This window comes from Mercenaria mercenaria, chromosome 5 (genome assembly GCF_021730395.1).
Source record: "Mercenaria mercenaria strain notata chromosome 5, MADL_Memer_1, whole genome shotgun sequence".
NCBI classification, from domain to species: Eukaryota; Metazoa; Mollusca; class Bivalvia; order Venerida; family Veneridae; genus Mercenaria; species Mercenaria mercenaria.
The window spans coordinates 47,535,065-47,559,389 of record NC_069365.1 but is presented as its reverse complement, the minus strand read 5'-3'; the positions used below and the strand labels follow the sequence as shown (position 1 = coordinate 47,559,389).

The 24,325-nt window shown below is 36.5% G+C and overlaps 1 protein-coding gene across 2 annotated transcripts; it reads left to right on the top strand.

The window, feature by feature from the left end:
* The first annotated feature begins 8,709 nt into the window (after positions 1-8,709).
* LOC123557140 (uncharacterized) lies at positions 8,710-20,602 on the top strand. Of its 2 annotated transcripts, none has more exons than XM_045348424.2 (3): positions 8,710-9,113; positions 17,081-17,206; positions 17,705-20,599. In XM_045348424.2, exons 1-3 carry the CDS (start codon positions 9,085-9,087, stop codon positions 18,327-18,329), a joined length of 780 nt encoding a protein of 259 aa, XP_045204359.1. In that variant the 5' UTR covers positions 8,710-9,084; the 3' UTR covers positions 18,330-20,599. The 2 variants fall into 2 exon arrangements, with proteins under 2 accessions (XP_045204359.1, XP_045204360.1); XM_045348425.2 differs by lacking the exon at positions 8,710-9,113 and adding an exon at positions 16,121-16,342 and having other exon boundaries at positions 17,705-20,602.
* Positions 20,603-24,325: the final 3,723 nt, after the last annotated feature.

Sequence of the window (24,325 nt, the reverse complement as noted above, 5' to 3'; positions counted from 1 at the left end):
CCTAGTCTTGACTTTACTATCGTATAAAATAATGTATATGATTTATTTGTGCTGTATCAGAGGCAAAGTTATAGGCAGTTTCTAATTAAGCATAAATAACAGCATGTGCATAAGTCCAAAAACCTGTCTGGATCCAAAATGTTGTCCAGGAAAAATATCAGTGTCCGTTATTACAATTGTTGAAGTATACTGCAAGATTTCCATTAAAATGTCCCTTACTTCTTAGAGCTGTATCAGTCTGTCACATTTTTTAGCTTGGCTATGCAGAGTATATGGAATCCTACTTGCCCCCACCTTGGTTAAAGTTTTAATGCACTTTAACTTTGACTCTGTACTACTAGATCTAAAAATAGTTATTCCTAATCAACACCCAAATCATGACACAAGAACCATAACTCCTGCACCAATATTTCATGAATAATCTCCCCTGTATACTTTCAATGTCCAGTTAAAGTTTTGGTGCCTTTTCTGTCTGTGTTAAATCCTGACACAAGGTTCATAACTCTGTCATCAATTTGTTCTGAACTTTGTCCCCTTTTTAGGTTAAATTTTAATTATATGTCTGCTATTACAGAAGGTATCTGATTCAGACTTAAAGCAGTTGTTCCACATCATTGCTTACATCATAGGACAGAAGGGCCACAACTTTTGTACAAGTATTCAAGAATTATCCCCCCCACACCCACGCACACGTGGAGACTTGTTTTTGCCCTGTCTGTCACACTTCATTTCTGATCAGTAACTGGAGAACTATTTGACTTGGAACCTTCAAACTTTATAGGGTTGCAGGGCTTATGGAGTAGACGACCCCTATTGTTTTTGGGGTCACTATATCAAAGGTCAAGGTCACAGGGGCCTGATAATGGAGGATCATTTCCAATCGATAACTTAAGAAACCACTTGACCCAGAATGTTGAAACTTCATAGGACAATAGGACTTACAGAGTAGCTGACTCCTATTTTTTGGTGGTCACTCAATCAAAGTTCAAGGGGCCATCCGTCAGTCACACTTCATTTCCAATCAGTAACTGCAGAACCATTTGACCTAGAACCTTCAAACTTCATAGGATGTTCGGACTTACAGATTAGATGACGCCTATTATTTTTGGGGTTACTAGGTCAGTCACAGGGGCCTGAACATGGAAAACCGTTTCTGATCAGTAACTGAGAACCACTTGACCCAGAATGTTGAAACTTCATAGGATGATTGGACAAGCAGAGTAGATAACCCCTATTGATTTTATGGTCACTTTTATCAACTGTCATATGGGCCAGAATATGGAAAACGGTTTCCAATCTATAACTTGAGAACAGTTTTACCCAGAACCTTCAAACTTCATAGGATGATAGGACTTACAGGATAGATGACCCTTACCGTTTTTGGGGTCACTTGAGCAAAGGTCAAGGTCACAGGGGCCATAACATGGAAAACTTTCCCATCAATAACTTGAGAACCACTTGACCCAGAATGTAGAAACTTCATAGGGTGATTGGACATGCAGACTCAATCAAAGATCAAGGAAACAGGGGCCAGAATATGGAAAACCGTTTCCAATCCATAACTTGAACAACTATGCCCAGAATGTTGAAACTTTCTGGGATGATTGGACATGCCGAGTAGATGATCCCTATTGCAGCCAACCATCTGTGTCTCTGACTTTCGCTCATGTCCCCTATTGACTTCTTGCCTATTACTACTACGCATCTACAAAAGCATCTTCTAGTTATCGTCCATTTTTACTTGAGATTTCGGGCAGTTTAAGTCTATTTCTGTTATGTCTCCCATCACAAGTGGGGAGGGTGGTTGGGGGACATACTGTTTTTGACCCGTCATTCCGTCTTAATTTCCGATGAATAACTGGAGAACCATTAGACCCAGAATGTTGAAACTTCATAGGATGATTGGTCATGCAGAGTAGATGACCCCTATTGATTTTGGGGTCACTAATAAAGGCCAAGGTCACAGGGGCCTGAACATGGAAAACCATTTCCGATCAATAACTTGAGAACCACTTGACACAGAATGTGGAAACTTCATAGGATGATTGGTCATGCCAAGTAGATGATCCCTTTTGATTTTAGGATCACTCTGTTAAAGGTGAAGGTCACAGGGGCCTGAACATGGAAAACAACTTCCAATCAATAACTTGAGTACCACTTGACCCAGAATGTTGAAACTTCACAGGGTGGCAGTGCTTATGGAGTAAACGACCCCTATTGTTGGGGTCACTCCACCAAAGGTCAAGGTCATAGGGGCCTGAACATGGAAAACAATTTCCGATCAATAACTTGAGAACCACTTGACCCAGAATGTTGAAACTTCATAGGATGATTGGTCATGCAGAGTAGATGACCCCTATTGATTTTGGGGTCACTCTAATAAAGGCCAAGGTCACAGGGGCCTGAACATGGAAAACCATTTCCGATCAGTAACTTGAGAACCACTTGACATGGAATGTTGAAACTTCATAGGATGATTGGTCATGCCAAGTAGATGATCCCTTTTGATTTTGGGATCACTCTGTTAAAGGTGAAGGTCACAGGGGCCTGAACATGGAAAACAACTTCGGATCAATAACTTGAGAACCACTTGACCCAGAATGTTGAAACTTCATTGGGTGATAGGACTTACAGAGTAGATGACTCCTATTGTTTTTAGCTCACCTGTCACAAAGTGACAAGGTGAGCTTTTGTGACCGCTTGATGTCCGTCGTGCGTCAACAATTTCTAAAAAAATCTTCTTGAAAACCACTGGGCAGAATTACACAAAACTCACAGGAATGATCCTTGGGTGGCCTCCTTTAAAATTATTCAAAGAATTGAATTCCATGCAGAACTCTGGTTGCCATGGCAACAGAAAGGAAAACTTTAAAAATCTTCTCAAAAACCAGAAGCCCTAGAGCTTAGATATTTGGTGTGAAGCATTGCCTAGTGGACCTCTACCAAATTTGTTCAAATCATGACCCTGGGGTCAAAATTGACCCCGCCCCAGGGGTCACTTGATTTTACATAGGAAAATCTTAAAAAATCTTCTAAAAAACCAGAAGCCCTAGAGCTTAGATATTTGATATGTAGCATTGCCCAGTGGACCTCTACTAAAGTTGTTCAAATCATGACCCCCCGGGTCAAAATTGACCCCGTCCTAGGGGTCACTTGATTTTACATAGGAAAATCTTCAAAAATGTTCTAAAAATAAACCAGAAGGTCTCGAGCTTAGATATTTCACGTGTAGCATTGCCTAGTGGACCTCTACAAAATTTGTTCAAATCATGATCCCCAGGGGTCACTTGATTTTACATAGGAAAATCTTAAAAAACCAGAAGCCCTAGAGCTTAGATATTTGACATGTAGCATTGCCCAGTGGACCTCTACTAAAGTTGTTCAAATCATGACCCCCCGGGTCAAAATTGACCCCGTCCTAGGCGTCACTTGATTTTACATAGGAAAATCTTCAAAATTTTCTAAAAGTAAACCAGAAGGCCTAGAGCTTAGATATTTCACATGCAGCATTGCCTAGTGGACCTCTACAACATTTGTTCAAATCATGACCCCGCCCCAGGGGTCACTTGATTTTACATAGGAAAATCTTCAAAAAAATTTAAAAAATAAACCAAAGGCCTAGATCTTAGATATTTGACATGTAGCATTGCCTAGTAGACTTCTACAAAATTTGTTCAAATTATAACTCCCGGGGTCAAATTGACCTCTGCCCCATGGGGTTACTTGATTGTACATAGAAAAATCTTCAAAATTTTCTAAAAATAAACCAGAAGGCCTAGAGCTTAGATATTTGACATGTAGCATTGCCTAGTGGACCTCTACAAAATTTGTTCAAATCTTGACCCCCAGGGTCAAATTGACCCAGTCCCAGGGGTTACTTGATTGTACATAGGGAAATCTTCATAAATTTGCTAAAAATAAACCAGAGGGCCTAGATCTTAGATATTTGATATGTAACATTGCCTAGTAGACTTCTAAAAACTTTGTTTAAATCATGACCACAGGGTAAAATTGGTCCCGCCCCAGGGGTTACTTTATTGTACATCGGAAAATCTTCAAAAAAAATTCTAAAAATCATCAGTTTGACATTTGAAACATGTAGCTCATATTACTCAGGTGAGCGATCCAGGGTCATCATGACCCTCTTGTTTGGTATTAAAGGTCAAGGTTGACAGAACATGGAAATCCATTTCCAGTCAATAATTTTAGAACCATTTGACCTGGAACCTTCAAATTTCATAGGTTGATAGGACTTACAGAGTAGATGACCTCTATTGTTTTGGGTGTCACTCCATCGAAGATCAAGGTCACGGGGCTGAACATAGAAAACTCTTTTCAATCAATAACTTGAGAACCCCTTGACCCAGACTGTTGTAACTTTATAGGAAGATTGGACATGCAGAGTAGATGACCCCTACTGATTTTGGGGTCACTCGATCAAAGGTCAAGGTCACAGAGAGCTGAACATGGAAAACTGTTTCCAATTTATAACTTGAGAACTACTAGGCCCAGAATGTTGAAACCGTTAGTGGGATAATTGGACATGCCAAGTAGATGATCGCTATTGCAGCCAACCATCAGTGTCTCTTTTACTTGTGCTCCTGTCCCCTGTTGACTTCTTGCCTATATGACTATGCATTGGGGGAGACATGCGCTTTTCTACAAAACATCTAGTTATTAAATGGACTTGATTGAAATTTAAAATAGTTCTTCCACATTATCACACAAGGTGAACAATTCTGGCTAAAATATTTAATGATAACATTGAATTTCAGTTTAATATCTCTGTTGTTACTAACTGGATTTGATTTCAAACTTAAAATGGTTGTTCCACATCACCACCCACACCATTTAACACAAGTACCATTACTCTGGTCTCAATTTCTTTTATAAATTATGTCCCCTTCGTATGCGATATATGACCATTTTGTGTCGGTTCGCCGTAATACCCAACTCGCTCACTCACCCCTTTTACTTAGAATATCAGGTTAAATGGTGATGCACCTTTGCCCGCCAGGATTTGATTCAAACTTAAAAGGACTGTTTCACATATTAGCCACATGATATGATACATGGTGTGTTTTTCTTGCAGAAATATTCCTTGCATTGTGTCTCGTGATAAACGTAGTTAATGTTTTGATTCTCTTTAACTCTTATTATTACTAAATACATTTGTCTCGGACTTGAAATATTGTCCATTTGGAGTTATTAAACGCACCAGTGATAACTCCAGTTTCCTCAGATGTGCCCTATTTGATTATCCAGCATCGAAATAGTAGAGCGCACTGTCTCCTATGACAGCTCTTGTGTGCCCTCACACTACTTAGATTTAGCCTACATGTGACTGTGTCGTGCATGTCTCAAAGCGTATTTGACTAACTTCATGAAACAGGATTGTTGCTCGACATGTAAATGTTGTACGCCTTGGTGATGTTGTGTAGGATATCACTCGGACTAAAGTGCCCCGTGACTGAAACAAAACTATCCACTTCTTCTGTTGCACGTATTGAAAAGTATTTGACCTAGAACTATCTACCTCCAGCACGGTGTAGTTCCAAACAATCGATGCTGATTATGACTAGGAGCAGCTTATCGGGGGCAGACGGTTAAAAGATGTGCAAGCTCATTAGGCGTACAGTTTAAACATATAAAGGTTACAGTTGCTAGCTACGCTATGAGCAGAATCAAACTGGGGTTAGACTGGAGGAATGTTATTCAACCTGTAGAGTTGTGCATCTGGTATTTCATTTTCGAGTGCCCCCCCCCCCCCCCCCCCCCCCCCCCACACACACACACTCTAATTATGCTTCCACTTGCACACATCTAATGCCGCTCAGCTTTGAAGTAAAGTTTTGCTTACTGCAGGAGACCATTTTGCTTCTCATTGTTCAGACTTCATAGGGTGATTGCCAGTGGTCATATGGTGACCCCTGTTTTTTTGGCCAAGCACAAAGTGACATGGTGACAGGAAAAGATCTCCGCTTAATATATAGCTTTGGCCAACATTTTTCGAACTTTTGATTGCCCATGTTCTGTAAATGACCCCTGATGTTAAGGGGTCAGTTGGTTATAGGTAATGTTCAACTGACCTGAAACTGAAAACGATACCCGCCCATAAATGAAAGAACGCTTTGGCTTTGGGCTGCCAATCTCAAGTCAAAATGTAATGTGCAACACTAAACCGCTAGCTAAAAGACAACGGCTTAAGAGATCAGAGAACAAGGTGGATGGTTTTGCTCGGTCTATGGCGTTAAATTCAATTAACCACGTCTGGCGGAGGTGAACAAGCAGGGAATCCGTTACGAAAGGACCCGACACCTCGAGTACTCGCCGATTGTGCCCAAGGCTATCCTAGCTATGATAGCAAATCTGTCTTAAGCTCTTTCTCACCATCCCACTTAACATTCCCCTGCGTAACACTTCCTAGATAAATTTAAATCTGCATAAAGCTATACACTGTACAAAGTTGCGGGGAAAGGAAAATCATTGGGCAAATTGCGTATATTGTCTTGATGCGCCGGTCACCTAAATGTTTAGCAAAGCCTGGGACTTTTCAAATAACTGGTACGACACGACGAGGAACGCGCTCTATCGAAGTCACTATCTCAAAGGTCAAGGTCACACCTGGATTCCAATATCAAATAGTTTTATTTCGTGTCCGCTCTATATTGAAGCATGACACCAATTGTTTACCTCGTCATACAGCCAACATTGATTAAAAGTCCAACACTCTTGATTGCTTCGTTAAATTGTCTCGGAGGGTTGTGTCCCCTTGATAGAGAGAGAGTATATTTGCAACGAATAACTGGTACTAGGGCCCTTAGTCAACTTGCCAGATGATTGCCAATTCCTTCTATATTACGGTAAGTTTTGCAAAGTTCTTCGGTGTTGGTATTTGGGCCTCCGGCCGTGAAACTCCACTGGATAATTGACCGAGTTCAGCAGATGAACTTAAAGCCTTGAAAGATGGATACCATTGAACCTGACTTTGCAGCCACCTGTATTATACCGCCACTTGCCTGAAGCAGCCAGTTAGCTAAATTCCTAAAATGACTTTTGGTTCTGATTTCAACTTGTCTTTAAGCCACATCGTGTCGCTCCATTGGCTGGCTGCGTAATACAAATGTCAGTATCGCAATGACCTCGAGACTGAAAACGGTTTGTGATCAGTAACTAGAGAGTGTTTGGGTCAATGGCCTTGACCCTTTAAAGAAGATTTATCTGTGTTTAGTAGATGGCCCTTTACAGTGATCTGGAATCTCGAAACGGAATTCGTACAAGAACACTTTTAATGACTACCAAACTACACAGGATGATGTATGACACATATCAAGTTCACTATAACCAGTTTCTGATAAATAACATAGAAACGCAGGTACCTACATCTGTGTCTTTTGGTCCGTAGATAACCCTATTATTTTCCAGGTCAGTACCTTAGACGTTATAATCATCTTATCCTTAAAATTGCAAATGCTTTTTGATCAGACTGGAGAACACTTTGACCTGCGGCCGTCGAACTTTTTAGGATGGTTGCCTATGATCAGCAGATGGACCATATCCTAAAATGACAAAAAGTAAATCAAATGTCCAGACCGCAGAAAGGGATTTTTTTTATCAATAAGTGAATAATGTATCAACTTTCTGTTTTCCAGCTTCGTATAGGTGAGCAGATGTGACCGCTAGTGTTTCTTCAAATACTTTCAGTATATATGGCATAGTTTACCGATGATGGGTCATCATTTGGCGGTGAGGGTTGGGGAGGGCATTAGATCATGTGTAGGGAGTGGAGGAAAGGGGTTTACTTCCTGTTCCATTTTCTACCGAGTCAGTCAAATTTAACAGGAAATTAATATTGATATGTATAAAGTAGGAGCGAGACTAAATGTTCTCGAAGTAAATTCTCGTAAATTTACCGTGTCTTCATGTAGTGTTAGTTTCCTTCCTCCTAAGTCAGATATTACCATTTCCTTGGTTTATTAATCCATCCACATTACAGTATCCACTGGGAGTGTTGTTGTACAGATAAGGCATTCACAGAGAGTTTATTTCCACATAATTGGGAAATAGCAAATATCAGTATATGAGTCGTGCCATGAGAAAACCAACGTAGTGGCTTTGCGACCAGCATGGATCCAGACCAGCCTGCGCATCCGCGCAGTCTGGTCAGGATCCATGCTGTTCAATAACGGTTTCTCTAATTGCCATAGGCTTTGAAAGCGAACAGCATAGATCCTGACCAGACTGCGCGGATGCGCAGGCTGGTCTGGATCCATGCTGGTCGCAAAGCTACTATGTTGGTTTTCTCCTGGCGCGGCTCATATGAATAAAGTACCTGTATTAGATTAGCCTGGGAATCCAGTCTGACAATTTATAACTTTTTTCTACCTGCAAGTTGATAATATCAGAAACTCTATGAATGCCAATTAACATTAATTAGAGCAAATATATTGGGATCTTCAATGCATAGATATTAGGTGTAATTTCTTCTGACAAAGCACAAATATTATCAACGGCTTCCCAGTCTAGTATTAGATAGGAAGCTCTAATTCTTGGCGAAAACATTAAAAATACCAAGTTTACAGCCGACTCAAGAAATACTTTTTGTGCGCCCTCAGACAGTTCCACAAACCAGATAGTATGTCTGTGACCCTCGAGTGTATGTACTGGTATTGGAACGTACAAACCATACATCACTACCGTTTAATATATCGGATCCTTTAGACTGGATATAATCCGACTTCAAGCACTTTAGACACGTCAGTATAGATATTTTTCCTGCTTTTATGACAGTCATTGCCTTTCTTTACATCGAATAAAATGTTAATTACAGATTGTCACTGATATATAGATCCAACTATACCGCTTTAAAAGTCAATAAAGAACGATAGACCAGTGAAAGCGCGTTGGCTGTATTTTCATAGTACATTTGTATTTGATATGGATTTCTTGCCCAGGGTTTAAATTTAAAAAAAAAATATTGGAATTAACTTGGATAACAGAGCAGCGCTTGCTGTGAAGACTTAAATGTTTTTGGAATTACTACAGTGAAACTTTCAATAGCAACAGTTTCCATAGCAACCTGACATGGCGGTGCCGGGATTAACACTTCCAAGGTAAGTTTTTACAGCGATTTTATTTATAAGTCAATGTACAGATTATTTTCTTCTTAAAATCCATAGGGGTGGTGTAGTGGTATTTGGATGAAGTAATGGGTTTGTATATTTCAATTTCTTCTATGGAGATGAGCATCAGGCAGTTTCCCATTCGCATTCAGTTTGAGAAGAAGAAGAAATCTTTCCAATTTCTGTCTTTCTAAAAGCTCATGAGCATACTGCCTTCGTGTATGATGTGGCTTTCACAATTTTTTTGTTATGAATATAAAATATATTAATTTCGTGTTAAATCCTATTTTCAGTAATTGAAAGTTTCTCTAATATTTGTTAAATGTTTCAATATTGATTAACATAGTTGAAAGTTTTGTTGAATACATTATTTTTTATTACCTCCCTTTACGGCTCCAACTTTATAAATTCATGTGCAGTTTTGCAAGTAGTACTTTCTTAGCCATGTAATAACGCGTAACATCTATTTGGACACCGCTTCCATCTATTTTTAACATAAAATTTAAAGCATTATGACACCTTAAAGAAAAAACGTCACATAATTAATTTGAATGGCTTAAATTATTCATAACTTTACCATGCAACCAAGGCAGCAACATTAATTCAAACAATTTTATTTCTTAATATGTATCTGTCCATACACCATCTCCATACAACCGTACTGTGAGTAAATGATTATAAGCTCGTATCACTTAATTTAACGGCATTTATTACTTCATTATGACAGACTATTCTAAACAACATTTTTGCTGTTTTGTTGTTGTTGTTGCAATTGTTTGTTTGTTTGTTGTTGATTTTTTTTTGTTGTTGTTTTCGTTGTTTCAAGAAATACAGTGCGGCATAAGGAAAGAACGAAATTTTGTAATTTTTCAAGCTCTTGTATGGTGAAAACGAAAGACCGACACAACGAATCCTGTTTCGGTGGGGAATTTTGATGGTTTTTATTTTCGTTGCCTGGTTCTGTATGACAGCCTCACGGCAGCATTTCAACGTGTACATAAGACTCGTTTCTTCGCTCCTTCGTTCTGTCCGGCAGTAGTTCTCGTTTTGTTGTTTTGTCTGGGTTGAGAAAAAATAGCAAACTATCGTGCTGCTTTTGACAGGACTAAACTGGTAGAACTCGACCACTTTCTAAATGAACCTATCCGTTAAAACTGACATTTCCCACCTGTAATGAATACAAGCAACATTTCATTTTCTGAGTGTAATTTGGTTAACATTATTTATTTTAATCCATTAAAATAGTAGCATACATTTTCATTCTTGAACAACATTTACGCATTATATATCTATATTTGTAAAAGTTTAACCTGAACATTTAATATTCTATGACCGAACTTCAATGTTAAATGCCGACTTGATTATTTCTAATATTGCATCTAATGAAAGAAATATTGATAACCGATTGTCAAAACCGCGGAACTAATAGAAAATATTACCCCCATTAAAAACTTCAAGCTTTCAAACAGAAAATTTAGCCATCAATAATTGTAATCACTGTCAGAAATCTTAAACTTGGGTTTATCTTTTACCTTGAACAAGTTGTCAAATTTTCAAAAATGAAATGATAATAATCTTTCTATTAACGAAACAGGAAGGTTCGGTTAAAAACGCTATATTAATTTTGTCAAATTATTAGGGTGGTTTTAGATTTTAAGCTACACGAGAGCCAGTACGGTGCAACTTAAGCGGATCATATTTTCAAATACTTTAAACTAAGAATTCTATCTAGCAGCGTTATTTTCTTTTGCCAGTTTTCAAAAACGCATTCATATTAAAGTAGTTTTGATTACTGTCCTATTCTTAAAAGATCAATGAAACAAAACATTTAGTGCTGGTCTATTTCATAGAATTGAATACAAATCTTAGTTTGGTCAACATTCATTTCGGTAGAAAGTTTGTCGGCATCGGTATTATTTCGGCAATGGACTTACATTTTAGTAACTACATCAATTACTTCTGGATCAAAGTTTCATTGAATGGCTACCGTAAATTCGGGTTTGCCTCGCATGTCTCCAGTGCGTGTACTTGTAATCAGTAAGTTGTTTTTGAAGTATGTTTACATATCGGCTGAAAAATCTTTTACTGGTTAATAAATGAAAGCAATAACACTTAAGAATCGCCACAAAAATCTCTTATTGATCGAATGCACGGCTTTTGCGAGTGCTTCCTCGTTGAAAATGTCATTTTCTAAAATAATTTATTGTGTATTTACGTTATCATAAGTTCAGGTCATACTTGTTCTTTTTTATTTCTTTACTTAAGACCAAAAAGATATATTACACGCTGTTCAGATACAGTAAAACTGCATTAAAACGATATCTCGCGTGATGCCATAACAGCACTGATGTTTGCATAAAAATCTTAGCCCAATCCATTTTCAGACGCTGCACAATTGTTTATATTGTATTCACATGCCTTGTAACAACAACAATAAAATACTATGAATTTCACATACTGACCACTTCCATAAGTTTTTCGGTGCAAAACTCACTTTTTAGGCAGGCAACCTCCGAATGTATCATGATGATAAAAATGAAACTCAATGTATCTAAAGATAATGTCTTTAAAGATAGCAAAGGAATTATAATATTTCGTGAGACAGACTTAAGTAATACGAAATTGAGTAGACATAAAAAAAAAACACTTTTGCATCTGTACATAATTATCGAACACCGGAAACCTCCATCAACCGAACGAGTGATATGTCTTTGGAAACTTCGCAAAACCGATCAAGTGATAATCTCTGCTTATATCAAAAAGCCCCTCTTTAACCCGGGCCAATAGTCTGTCCCTGTACATGATACTGTAATAACCGGAGACCTCTCTTAACCGAAGAAATGACACATCTCTAAAGCAACGTCTGTACTAACTTGAAACCTCCTCAAACCGAACATATGGTCAGTCTTTTAGGCAACACATGTATCAGTTGTAAACCCCTCTAAACCGAACAAATGGCCTCTAAGGTAACACCTAAAGTCTGGAAAAAAAGACCGGCATATTAACCTGTACTCACCGGGCACCTCTCTGAACCGAACAAATGATACGTCTCTCTATACAATAACCTGTACTTACTGAAACCTCTCCAAGCAGAACAAATGACATGTTTCTATATAAACATAAACTTGTACAAAATGAAAACCTCACAAAACCGGACAAATGATGAGCTGAACATAAGCCTGTCCTCATCGAAAACGAATGGTCTGACATAGAAAGGAAACTTCAAACAGTAAACTTTGATTGAACGGTTATTTAGGATAATTCGTGGTGATCTCTAATAAACAGCTGATGAACAAACGGATAAACAAAATAGATCGTACTTCCAATTTAACATTTGATCTGAAGGAATATACCATATACGTATGATTAAAGTAAACATTTACGAACGGGTTATTTGAGTGGTATTGAATATTTTAATTCTATGGATTTTTATTTTAGATACTGACAAAGGTGCGAAATACCATGGTAGATATGTACTACAATGAATATTCGATTTTTCTGTCAGTTTGAGGATTGACGTCTGTCTACGCAGACGACTTTTTCAACTTTTTGTTATGCAGGAACACATATCAATATGATGATTAAATATTTGCTTTTTTAATCGAAGACTGATATAGGCCTTCAAACGTCCAACTTAAAATAACAAGAAGTGTATCATATAAAAAGCATCAAAATTAACTTCGCGTATAGATCTCGTTTCCCGTGAGAATTACGGGAACGCTGATTTATCACAAGCACTATTTTAATTTCCTTCTACTTTGCAATCAAAACAGTATGATCCATTGTTGATAATGCTGCATTGAAGTCTGTATGCTTGATTATTAATATGTGTGCTTTACCGTCAATGAATTCTTTATTCAGTGGAGATTTATACCAAATCAATCTTGTGCTGTTTCCTTTGCGCCAATACAATGTACGCCATCAAACGAGATTTCTCTTTGGAAATTTCTGCGGAAATAGAGGCGTAAAATGTTGGCACTTTTTGCAATTAACTGAAGGTGTACTTTATGTTATTCAATTTTTATTCGATTAAAGGAAAGCTGAATAACCTTATTTATTACATACTCGTTTTTATTTCGCGTTACGTTACAATGAAACCTAAAACGTTAATACTTTTCGATACTGGCGTCTGCATTTCATATCGAGTGCGTGTCGTCATTTTTATGTGTGTCGTTGCATTATTTTTTTTATCAAATTTATACCAGTAATATCTATTTTATTCAGGCTATTAATCGAATTCCTAACATTTATAAGATATTATGACAAGTTTGTAATAAAAAAAAAATATTAAAGGGAAAGGCAAGGTTGTTGTATGTTCATTCCATCCGATAGGATTTCTTAATCGTTTTAAAGAAGTGAAAGAATTTTCAAAATCGGCTTAAAAATGAAAAAGTTATGAACATTTCAATAGTTGATCAAAATGGCGGCCATTTTGTTTCCATGGCAACATTAAAGAAAATGGCTGATTTATTAAATTTCTAGATATGTAAATATTTCTCTGCTTTTTCCAGCTATAGGCCTAATAGGTCACAAACAGGTAAATAGTTTTCCTTATATATTCTATATAAAACTGACATTTTTTAAAGAGCTACCAAAATATAGCTAGACACATTTCAGAAAAAAAATCCTTACCTCATTTTAAAGAGATATGATAAAACTGATATAAAATTAAGAGTATAGGGGTCATGTATCTTTTAAGAGAGATTTCTCTTGTCACATTTGCTTACAGTAAAATCATATCAAAATCGCACTGCTGTGACCTGCAAGTACTACTCATACTCAAATTGAGTTTCACTTCACCAAATACAACCTCCTCTCCCATTTTTCCTACTAAAATGTCAAAAAATACATCTACAATGACATTTAACCAGAAACTAGCTTTAATTTAGACCTCCTTTGCCATTCCAAGTGAAAAATTAGTGTTCAAAACCCTGTCTGCCATTACTATAGTTAGGTCTAATAGAAGGAATTACCATGTTCTACATCTTACACTCAAGAAACTCTGGAAAGTATCTATTTAAACGATCATTTGCTAAATAAAGCTTTGAGCAGTGTGTAAATGACTTCATAAACACACTAAAATGGCTGCCTCCATGATCAGCCATTTTCTTAAATTTCAAACTGTTATATCTTTTTCAGTAGTGTTCCGATTTTAACAATTCTTTCAGCATTATGAAAGTCTCGTAGATGGCTTTCATTTAAAACTAACTTATTGTCAGGCATGTCAAGCCCTTTAGCTTTGTATCGAGAAATGTAAAGTGGCTCCTAAAGTCGCACAGTATTTCCGCTGCAGAACTCTAAAGATGGTAGCTTACAAAATTCAAACCATTCTGTTCCGAGTCTGCTTCATGGAAACGATCGTGATCCTCAACAGTGACTCACACTACTTACATTAACTTTTGTCAAAAAGAGTCTATTGCTGAAATCATTTGGAGTTAAAAATGCTTGTAGATTGTAACATCAAATTTACCTCAAACGTTATCGATAATATTTAATATCAGTAGTTATATAATCTCTTGCACAAATACAGTTTAAATCTCTCGCCTAATGGTTAAAAGATTACACTCGGGTATAAATTGAATATATATTTGAATAATGTAGGCAAAAAACTAGCAAAATCATTTTCACATTTATAGCGGAAATTTGAATATTAATTAATTTCCAGCTCATCTGAAAATCTATTTCAGAATGTTATTAATCTAGCAAAGTTATCCACATTTTTAAGCCTATATAGACAAAATTTGGAAATATTTTCTTCGAAATATGGCATAGATTAAATATTCACTAAATCTGATATGAAGTGTAATATTTCTACTTTCAAATTGTTTTCCACTTGGTGGCTCACGATAGTTTAAAGTACACTGATCGAAATATGACATAATCTGCAGACATGCGATAATCGTTTAATCCAGGGTGAACCCGTTTTAAAAAATATATGCGCATTGACTGACATATTAATTATTTCTGACCGCTTTTAACAACTTGACGGGAACACCTCTAAAAATTAACGAGCATTCACATTTTCAATTTACTCTAACCAAATAAAATGATCTTTGCAAGTATCGATAGTCGATCAAACAGGATCCTGGTGAAATATGAGAGGCAATTCTTCTTCAAATACTTTATACAATAGCAAATTCACTTTTAACAGTGGGGACCATGATAGGATTAAAGCGGTTTTCCATACTGTATATAGTTTGAATAATTCTATTAAGTTAAAAATGAAATAAGAAAACTTAAGACTTTCACATGTATATAGAATATCTTGAATATCTTCAGTATTTGACAAGTTGTTGAAATGAGGAAAACGGAGACTTTCATGTAGTTTCCATGGCTACTATTTTACGTATATTTAAAATAATTATTACACAGTTCCCCACTTCCCACACACCCATATATGACTCAAACACATATATTATATATGGAGTGTATAAAGTTGTGTTCCATTCATTTAAATTTAAGGAAACATTTGTGTCATTATAGTTTTCCCACACTTACGTGATAATTCCATGGTTACGAAATACTAATAGGTCTTCCATATCTAAACAGAGACGATGAACCCTATACACGTTGCTCTTGACCTTTACCTCGCTATATTTCTAAAATGGACTGGTCTGTCATTCAGTTTGGGCCGTACCACTTATTATTCAAAGGGGTCTTCACTGAACATTTACTGACTGAATAGCGAACAGTGCAGACCATGATCAGCCTGCACAGAAAGTGTCTCGGGTAGTACTCCCAATAATTGGTCTGTTTTTAAGCTTATTTGAACTCGCAACCGGTTACCCATGTGGGCGATTCCTCCAGAAGACTGGTAGTAGTGTGAAGATTGTGCAAAATATAGAAGGCGCTCTAGTTACAGTATCTTCGCTGATTCTTTAGCGTGCCAGGTGTAAAACACTCTTATCTCAATGTCTGTAATGTTTAGTTTGAGGAGCAGGGGCCCGAACTCACGACCACTGGTCCCAGAATTCAAGCTTTCGTCATTTTAATCAGACTACCTCGACTATGTGAGTCGCTCGCTTTAAATTTTGGCTGATCAAATAATGCAGATGATAATTGTATTTACAAACAGTAGGCGCTACAAATATAAAATCGAAATGCGATTAATGTAGAACCAGGTTAGAGATTAAAGTTGTTTAAGAGTTTTAAAGCCAGTAGCTTTCAGTTGATTTAAAGTATTCTTTTGGTTCTTGGATACCGAACATAATGGATATGAGGTTTGTTTTCTTATGAAAATATTCTAAACACCGTGCCGTGATAATGATTTTGATCCTGTATTGTCATTTTTTCACATTAGTATTGAAATGGTGGCTTTGATATTGAAATGGTGGCATTGAATTGCAATTTTTCACATGAAAGGTTAATTCTGTTATTCTTGTACATTGTTGACCTAATGGCTTGTTTGTTGAAATGAAAAGAAAATAATTTTCGTCTTTATTAAATGTTTCTAAATGTGTATACATGCACTCTCCTTGCTACTTTATTATACCATATACCAATATTGTAATTGAATAGGTGGAAAGTATTTGAACTGAAATTTTCTGTATGGCTGCCATTTTCGGTACACTTCTTTGCATGTATTTTGCGGTGCAAAAGGAATCTGAAAAATAGAAATGTTGTGGCATGACATGAAAATTTTCGCTGTATATCAAGAAAGTGTTTGAAGATGTGGAAAATAGTTTATATTGGTTATAACTGCACATTTTACACAAATTTAAGAACCTGTCTTAAATCATCCTGTGAAATACCTGCTCTTTCTTTACATAAAATGTTCGACACAATTTAAGTGTAATAATCGACCACTAAGCCTCTGGATTTAATTATCTTTAAAAAAATATAAAAACGGCGTTGTCAATATGCTTTGAAACCCGTTTTCAGGTATTCTCAAAATGAAATGTACGATAGTTTTTTAGATTTCCCATCTAACCATAGAGAAACATTTGCCTATATTTTAGATCACCAATAACGGGTAAGATGACGGACCGGAGCCGGTATAACAGCATCAGTGAAAGGGGCCGCCTCAGTGTGGCCTCCAATTACAGCATGAATACCTCAATGGATCTCACATACAGAGACTATTTGTAAGTTTACACTAATATTTACATGTACAGTAAAAACTAATGTTACAGAAATACGGAGATCATATAACTCAGGTACGAAAGAAAAATGTAATTGATTGGAGACGATTACATTTTCATTGTCAGAGGTTCGAAATAGGATCGCGACGACCATGGAACCAAGGTTGCCCATAAGTACGAATGAGGAAGTAATCGAAACTATTACCTGCTTTAAATGACAGCTTATTACAGTCGCCTTTCATTTCGAAGCTCGATCATTATATTTTCATGATGATGTAATTTTCGAGAAGTCATAACAAATCCATGTAGATCAGAGATTGCGTCGGTAATACGCAACTTATTACAATCTGGCAATGAATGGAGTTTATAAACGAGATAACCCTAAAGCAAACAGGACCAAGTTCTACCACACATATATTTTTTGTTCCTTGTACTCAGTTTAACCGAACGGTTTGATTTTCTGTAACTTTTCCGATTCCATTTCGACTTCTTTCTTTACAGTGGTCCACCTAACTACACACCATTTGACGAAAGCATGATTGAGCTAGACTTCATCAAAGTGAGAACGAAATCTCAGATCAAGAAACTAAACTCTCTGAAAATCCGTTATATGGAGTGGTTCACGAGAAAGTGTAAATCATTTCTCGATGGCATAAAACTTACACAAATTTTAGCAGCAAAAATAGTGCCTAATGACATTCAAACAATGAAGGACTTCAAGAAAATTCAGGACATGTCGCGCAGGTTTCCGCGCAATGGCACACCACGTGATTCAAATCCCGCCAAAATGGACGAATTCTCTATGTTCTGGGCAGAAATGCTAGATCTCAAAGAAGAAACAGACGATCTTTACGAAGCATTGTGCAAATATTGTGAAGGTGTTACAAGACTGCGACAGCCGTCGATTAAAGTGGAAATAGATAGACTAAAAGTAATTCTCGATGAAGGTTTCTCAGAAGACTTCGTCTTCACAGACGTTAAAAACGAACGAGACAATTTATTTGTGTATAAGGTAGCCCCAACAGACCATCAATACCACGGAATTATGGGATATATACCCTATCTATTGACAGTTTCAAAGAAACTGTTGGCATGGGTAACAAAAGTTCATTTAGAAAAGGAATAGATCAGGATTGAAAACGTTTGTTTTTGGATTACGTAGATCTTTAAAAAGAAAACTTTCTGATACGACCACACTGCTGTTACAGATAGATTTAAGGTTATATATAAAACAGATCTAATAACTATGTAACATTGTGTTAAACAAGTCTTTTTCCATTTTGCAGCTAAATTTACAAGTGTTAGGCGAACAACTTTACAGAACGTTTTTGTGTGGTCAGATGGCTTGAATGTGATAAAGCTCATGGTATCCTAAACACAATTTACCATTCCTTGCCTTTAGAAACAAAACATATCACACCATAAAACACTTACTGAGATGCGCATCCTAGTACTAGCAGCCAGGTGGTTTAGATGGTGATGAAGATGCAAGTTTAAAAAATTTTCATTTAATTTTTCAACGACAGTGTACAGCCTCAATGTTTACCTCTACAGCATTTTATGCTAGCAAATATAATTTTAAGTAAAACAATGATTTAGTCAGTTTAAAATGCTTGCACAGTCAAAAATCTTTACTCCCATTAATCAATGGATAAAATCAAAATGTAAAGTGGAAGGAGTTTTATATTAAAAGTCAATTTAGACACCCTGATTAAAAGTTGATCTGTATCTGTCTTAAACAGGATATCTGCACAAAGATTTGGTACATAGATCTAGTGCACACCTTGAGTGACAGTCCTGGAGTAATCCTGGGCAGAGAGCATCTTTTACATACTGTATGATCCACCAAATCCGTAACAGGGCTTTTCCTGATTTTCTGCTCTAGTATGCAAGATCTATTTATCATTCTATAGAAAATCTCCATGGGTGGTTGTACTGAAACATTTTGAATTTTTAAGATATTTTTAGTAATGTTATTTCTAGGGTCCAAAACTGTATTTTTCTCTCCCGTTGGAAAGATCTGACCAGATCACCACTGCGATATTTTTTATAAATTTTACAAAACGTTTTACTTGGAAATGTTGCTTTTATGGTAAACTAAGACTATACTAAATGTCAAAATAAAGCCAAAGTTTAAATTTTACAACTACAACAATATCTCGAACTCCCTTATCTAAAAAAAAATCAGGCCATCTCGAAGACAGTTTCAAGTCCCGTCCTAAAAACACGTGCACAAAATATCGTTTCAAGTCGAATTTTTGTTGTGCACGATCCATTGAGATACAGAGAATCAATTGTAAATGGTGCTAAAAATGGCTGAAATTTAAAATGGAAAATACTCCCACCGAAATCATTTTTGATGATAAATTCAAAAGCAATCAAGATATTTTGAAAATTGCTATTGCTTACTTTTTGGGCCCTTTATGATAATGTATAACATGAATGGTACCTACTTATATCTAAAGAGAAATTATGGAAAAGCCTTGTTGCTAAAAAGGTTGATTAAAAAGTAGACTTACTGGTGAGCATTCTGTTGTTAAGCTTATAAATGGTGAAATTCAACATATTTTTTAAACTTAGAAAAAATAATCACCTGCCATATTTCTATTAAACTTACTCCTTTTGTCAGCCATCAGTACCAAGCTTTACAATGCGCAGTCCAGATATGAACCAAATTCTCAGTATGACAAATAGGTTTTCATAACTTTTCATAAGTAATTGTACTTAAAATGTACTATTTATTTATGATATACAATGTATTTATATGCATTGATCAATGTACATACATGTACATATTATTCTCATATTTATTATTGTGTACTGAATGAACACACCTTTTCAAGAAAATAAATGACACTTGATATTTTATACAAGCTCCTTGAATTTGTCATTTAATCTCATCCTCAGTTGAACTGAACAAAGCTAGAGACTTTTTAGTACAGAAATGGTAAGGCGTAAAAAAAAATGTTTGTTTCCGGTATCCCGACCTACCCTAAATTTCTGGCCAGACCCTAAATGTTTTTATGGCCTTGGAGAACATTTTTTTCATTTTTTTGACAAAAAGTTGCAGAACTGCACTTTTTATGCTTTAAACATGGTCAGTGATGTTATAAATCAACTTACTGATGCTCTAGAGACATAACCCCCCTATTTGTATTCATTTTTTGTCACAAAAATAATTTCCGAAAAGTCTCCCTTAATAAAAAAAAAATCCAAAAAAAAAGTTTTTCCGACCTACCTACCCTAACTTTTTAGAGCATATTACCGGAAACAAAGAATTTTTTTTAGGCCTAATAATTCTGTATCATTTTTATATGCCAGTTTTGAAAAAATGGGACTTATTATGTGAAAGTGCTTGCGTCTGTCTGTTATAATTCGTGTCCGGAGCATAACTTTATAACTATTAAAACTATTAACTTTAAACTTTGCATATAGGTAGATGACAATGGAACGATGTGCAGAGCGCTTGAACCCGCTCTGTAGGCCAAAGGTCAGTGTCACAAATTGAGCTCAAAGTCAAAAATTGTCCATCATATTTCGTGTCCAGAGCATAAAGAAATAACCATGCAAGGTATTGAATTCAAAAGTGGCTTGTAGGTGGCAATGACAGCATGTGCAGAGCACATGATCCAGGCCCGTAGGTCAAAGGTCACAAATTAAGCTCAAAGTCAAATTTGTCCATTTTATTTCGTGTCCAGAGCATAACTTATTAAACATTCAAGGTATTGACTTCGAACTTGGGATGTAGGTAGGTGGTAATGAGAGGATGTACAGAGTGCATGAATCAGGGTTCTAGGTCAAAGGTCAAGTTCTCAGCAAGATGAAATCTGCCGTCATATTTCATGTCCAGAGCATAACTATTAAAGGTATTGACTTGAAACTTGGAATATAAGCAGGTGTTGATACAAACGGCAACAATTTACACTGCAAGCCCCCCCCCCCCAACCCCCCTCCCCTTCCCAGCACACGATTTTTAGCTCACATGTCACAAAGTGACAGTGTGAGCTTTTGTGATCGTGCAGCGTCCGTCGTCCGTCGTCCGTGCGTCCGTCCGTGCGTAAACTTTCGCTTGTGACCTCTCTAGAAGTCACATTTTTCATGGGATCTTTATGAAAGTTGGTCAGAATGTTCATCTTGATGATATCTAGGTCAAGTTCGAAACTGGGTCACGTGCGGTCAAAAACTAGGTCAGTAGGTCTAAAAATAGAAAAACCTTGTGACCTCTCTAGAGGCCATATTTTTCACATGATCTTCATGAAAATTGGTCAGAATGTTCATCTTGATGATATCTAGGTCAAGTTCGAAACTGGGTCACGTGCCTTCAAAAACTAGGTCAGTAGGTCAAATAATAGAAAAACCTTGTGACCTCTCTAGAGGCCATATTTTTCATGGGATCTGTATGAAAGTTGGTCTGAATATTCATCTTGATGATATCTAGGTCAAGTTCGAAACTGGGTCAGCTGCGGGCAAAAACTAGGTCATTAGGTCTAAAAATAGAAAAACCTTGTGACCTCTGTAGAGGTAATACTTTTGAATGGATCTTCATGAAAATTGGTCAGAATGTTCACCTTGATGATATCTAGATCAAGTTTGAAACTGGGTCACGTGCCATCAATAACTAGGTCAGTAGGTCAAATAATAAAAAAACCTTGTGACCTCTCTAGAAGCCATATTTTTCATGGGATCTTTATGAAAGTTGGTCAGAATGTTCATCTTGATGATATCTAGGTCAAGTTCGAAACTGGGTCACGTGCGGTCAAAAACTAGGTCAGTAGGTCTAAAAATAGAAAAACCTTGTGACCTCTCTAGAGGCCATATTTTTCACATGATCTTCATGAAAATTGGTCAGAATGTTCATCTTGATGATATCTAGGTCAAGTTCGAAACTGGGTCAGGTGCCTTCAAAAACTAGGTCAGTAGATCAAATAATAGAAAAACCTTGTGACCTCTCTAGAGGCCATACTTTTGAATGGATCTTCATGAAAATTGGTCAGAATGTTCATCTTGATGATGTCTAGGTCAGGTTCGAAACTGGGTCACGTGCCATCAATAACTAGGTCAGTAGGTCAAATAATGAAAAAACATTGTGACCTCTCTAGAGGCCATATTTTTCAGGGATCTGTATGAAAGTTGGTCTGAATGTTCATCTTGATGATATCTAGATCAATTTCGAAACTGGGTCAGCTGCGGTCAAAAACTAGGTCATTAGGTCTAAAAATAGAAAAAGCTTGTGACCTCTCTAGAGGCCATACTTTTGAGTGGATCTTCATGTCAAATAATAGAAAAAAAACGACGTCATACTCAGTTCAAAACTGGGTCATGTTGGGACAGGTGAGCGATTCAGGACCATCATGGTCCTCTTGTTTTTCATTAAACTTCCTGCCCTTTAGTATTCTATTATTATGTCATCTGCCGTCCGCCGTCCCCCTTCCCCATATCCTGTTAAAAATACTTAAGAGCCCAGCATGGCTGAACTTTACAATGAGTAATGTCCATATAAGCTAGCAAAAAGGTATGTTTATTTTAACCTTGGCAATCCTTAAATGCAAAATTGACAATGGTCTGTGCAAGGATACTTGACAAAGTTTGGTGTAAATCCATCAACTTGATCAGGCGCTTCATGAGAAGAATTTCTTTGAAGAAAGCTGTGGTTGATGTACAACCGATGCCATACAATCCGCCTATACTACCATTGAATCAACTGAACAAACATGAGTGAATTCCATACAAGGATGCTCCTGACAAAAATCATAAAGTCATCAGAAGTTTTTTAAAAAAAGTTATTTTTAGTTCTGATCAGGTTAAATGAAACTCTTGAATTTGAGAAATCACTGAAGGTTATATATAACTGCAAACAAAGATTTTTTTGAAACAGGTTTGCCTAGAGAACTGTTTTAAATGCAGTGTAATGAATTCCCTTCTCTGGAGCCACAGTTCACATGTACCAATGATTCATGTTAGAAAAAATTCAAACAGCTAACAAAAGTAATAGTAAAAGTGAACAATTGACTATAAGAAGAATATTTTCCAAAAATTGTATAAAAATTGTATAAGATACTGCTATGGCTTTTGTGCTAAACACTTCCTCTGCAATCTTCTGTTGTGTCAACTTCAGTAGTGTCAAAGTTATATTGAGATATCACAGACTTGAGAATGGTTCATGCAAGAAGGCAAGGTTATCAGCTTTTTTATATTTATTTCAAGTGACCCCTAAATGCAATCAAGAGTAACTATTTGAAAACTTGACAGCTGTGTATGCAAGAACTTAAGGGTACTATTGATCATGTTTTGTGAAGACCCAACAAGCCCAAATGGTCTTAAAATGCAGTCAAGCAAAACCGTATGAACAAACATTAGAGAAGTCCAAGCAAGAATGCTTCTGAAAATCCATCATGCAGTTCTCAAGAAGTTGTAAAATGAAAAATGTTGACTACGGACACTAGCCCATCCACCTATATTAAAAGCTCCACCAGAAACTTTTGGTTCCGGTAATCTTAATAGCAATTACAAAGCTAACCCCATATAATTCTGAACTTTTTATAGATTTTATTAACTATCACAACAGCCGTCTTTAAGTGCCGTGTAGTGGCTGTAAAAAGACTTGGACTCGGTGTGGTTATATTTTATGGTTCTTTGGGATAGTGGAGTATATTCTATTTACCATAACACAGAATTCTGCTTAAGCTGGTGCTAGGGGATATTCCATAAACTCTCATGAACAGACTCAACATTTGAAAGGAAAATTTAGTTGTTTTTTTTTACTCATGGACACCAGAATTCGCAAAATAGTGTATTGCATAAAGGGATGTAACTCTAAAATTTGACAGTATTTCGCCAAACTTCGTTTGCTCCCCTATATGAAAATTACAGAGTGAACTGAAATAGCATTTTACAGTTTTATACAGCGTGGGATCTGTATTCTAAATAGACTATAAGGAAGATTATTTTTTTTTTAAAAATCCTTTTATCTGATGACCTTACTTTCAAACAGGCAAGGCATTATGAATAATTAAGAAAGTTTGGTGAAAACAAAAAATACAAAGAAACAAGAAGCCCAGCTAGTATTTTGTAGAATGGAGTTGAAATTATTATTAATTTTAATTGAATACAATTTTCTGTAGA

Coding starts and splice junctions, on each gene's coding strand:
- LOC123557140 (XM_045348424.2), top strand. CDS start 9,085: ATGGCGGTGCCGGGATTAACACTTCCAAG. Junction 9,114..17,080: donor CCGGGATTAACACTTCCAAG/GTAAGTTTTTAC, acceptor CCTATATTTTAG/ATCACCAATAACGGGTAAGA. Junction 17,207..17,704: donor CTCACATACAGAGACTATTT/GTAAGTTTACAC, acceptor CTTTCTTTACAG/TGGTCCACCTAACTACACAC.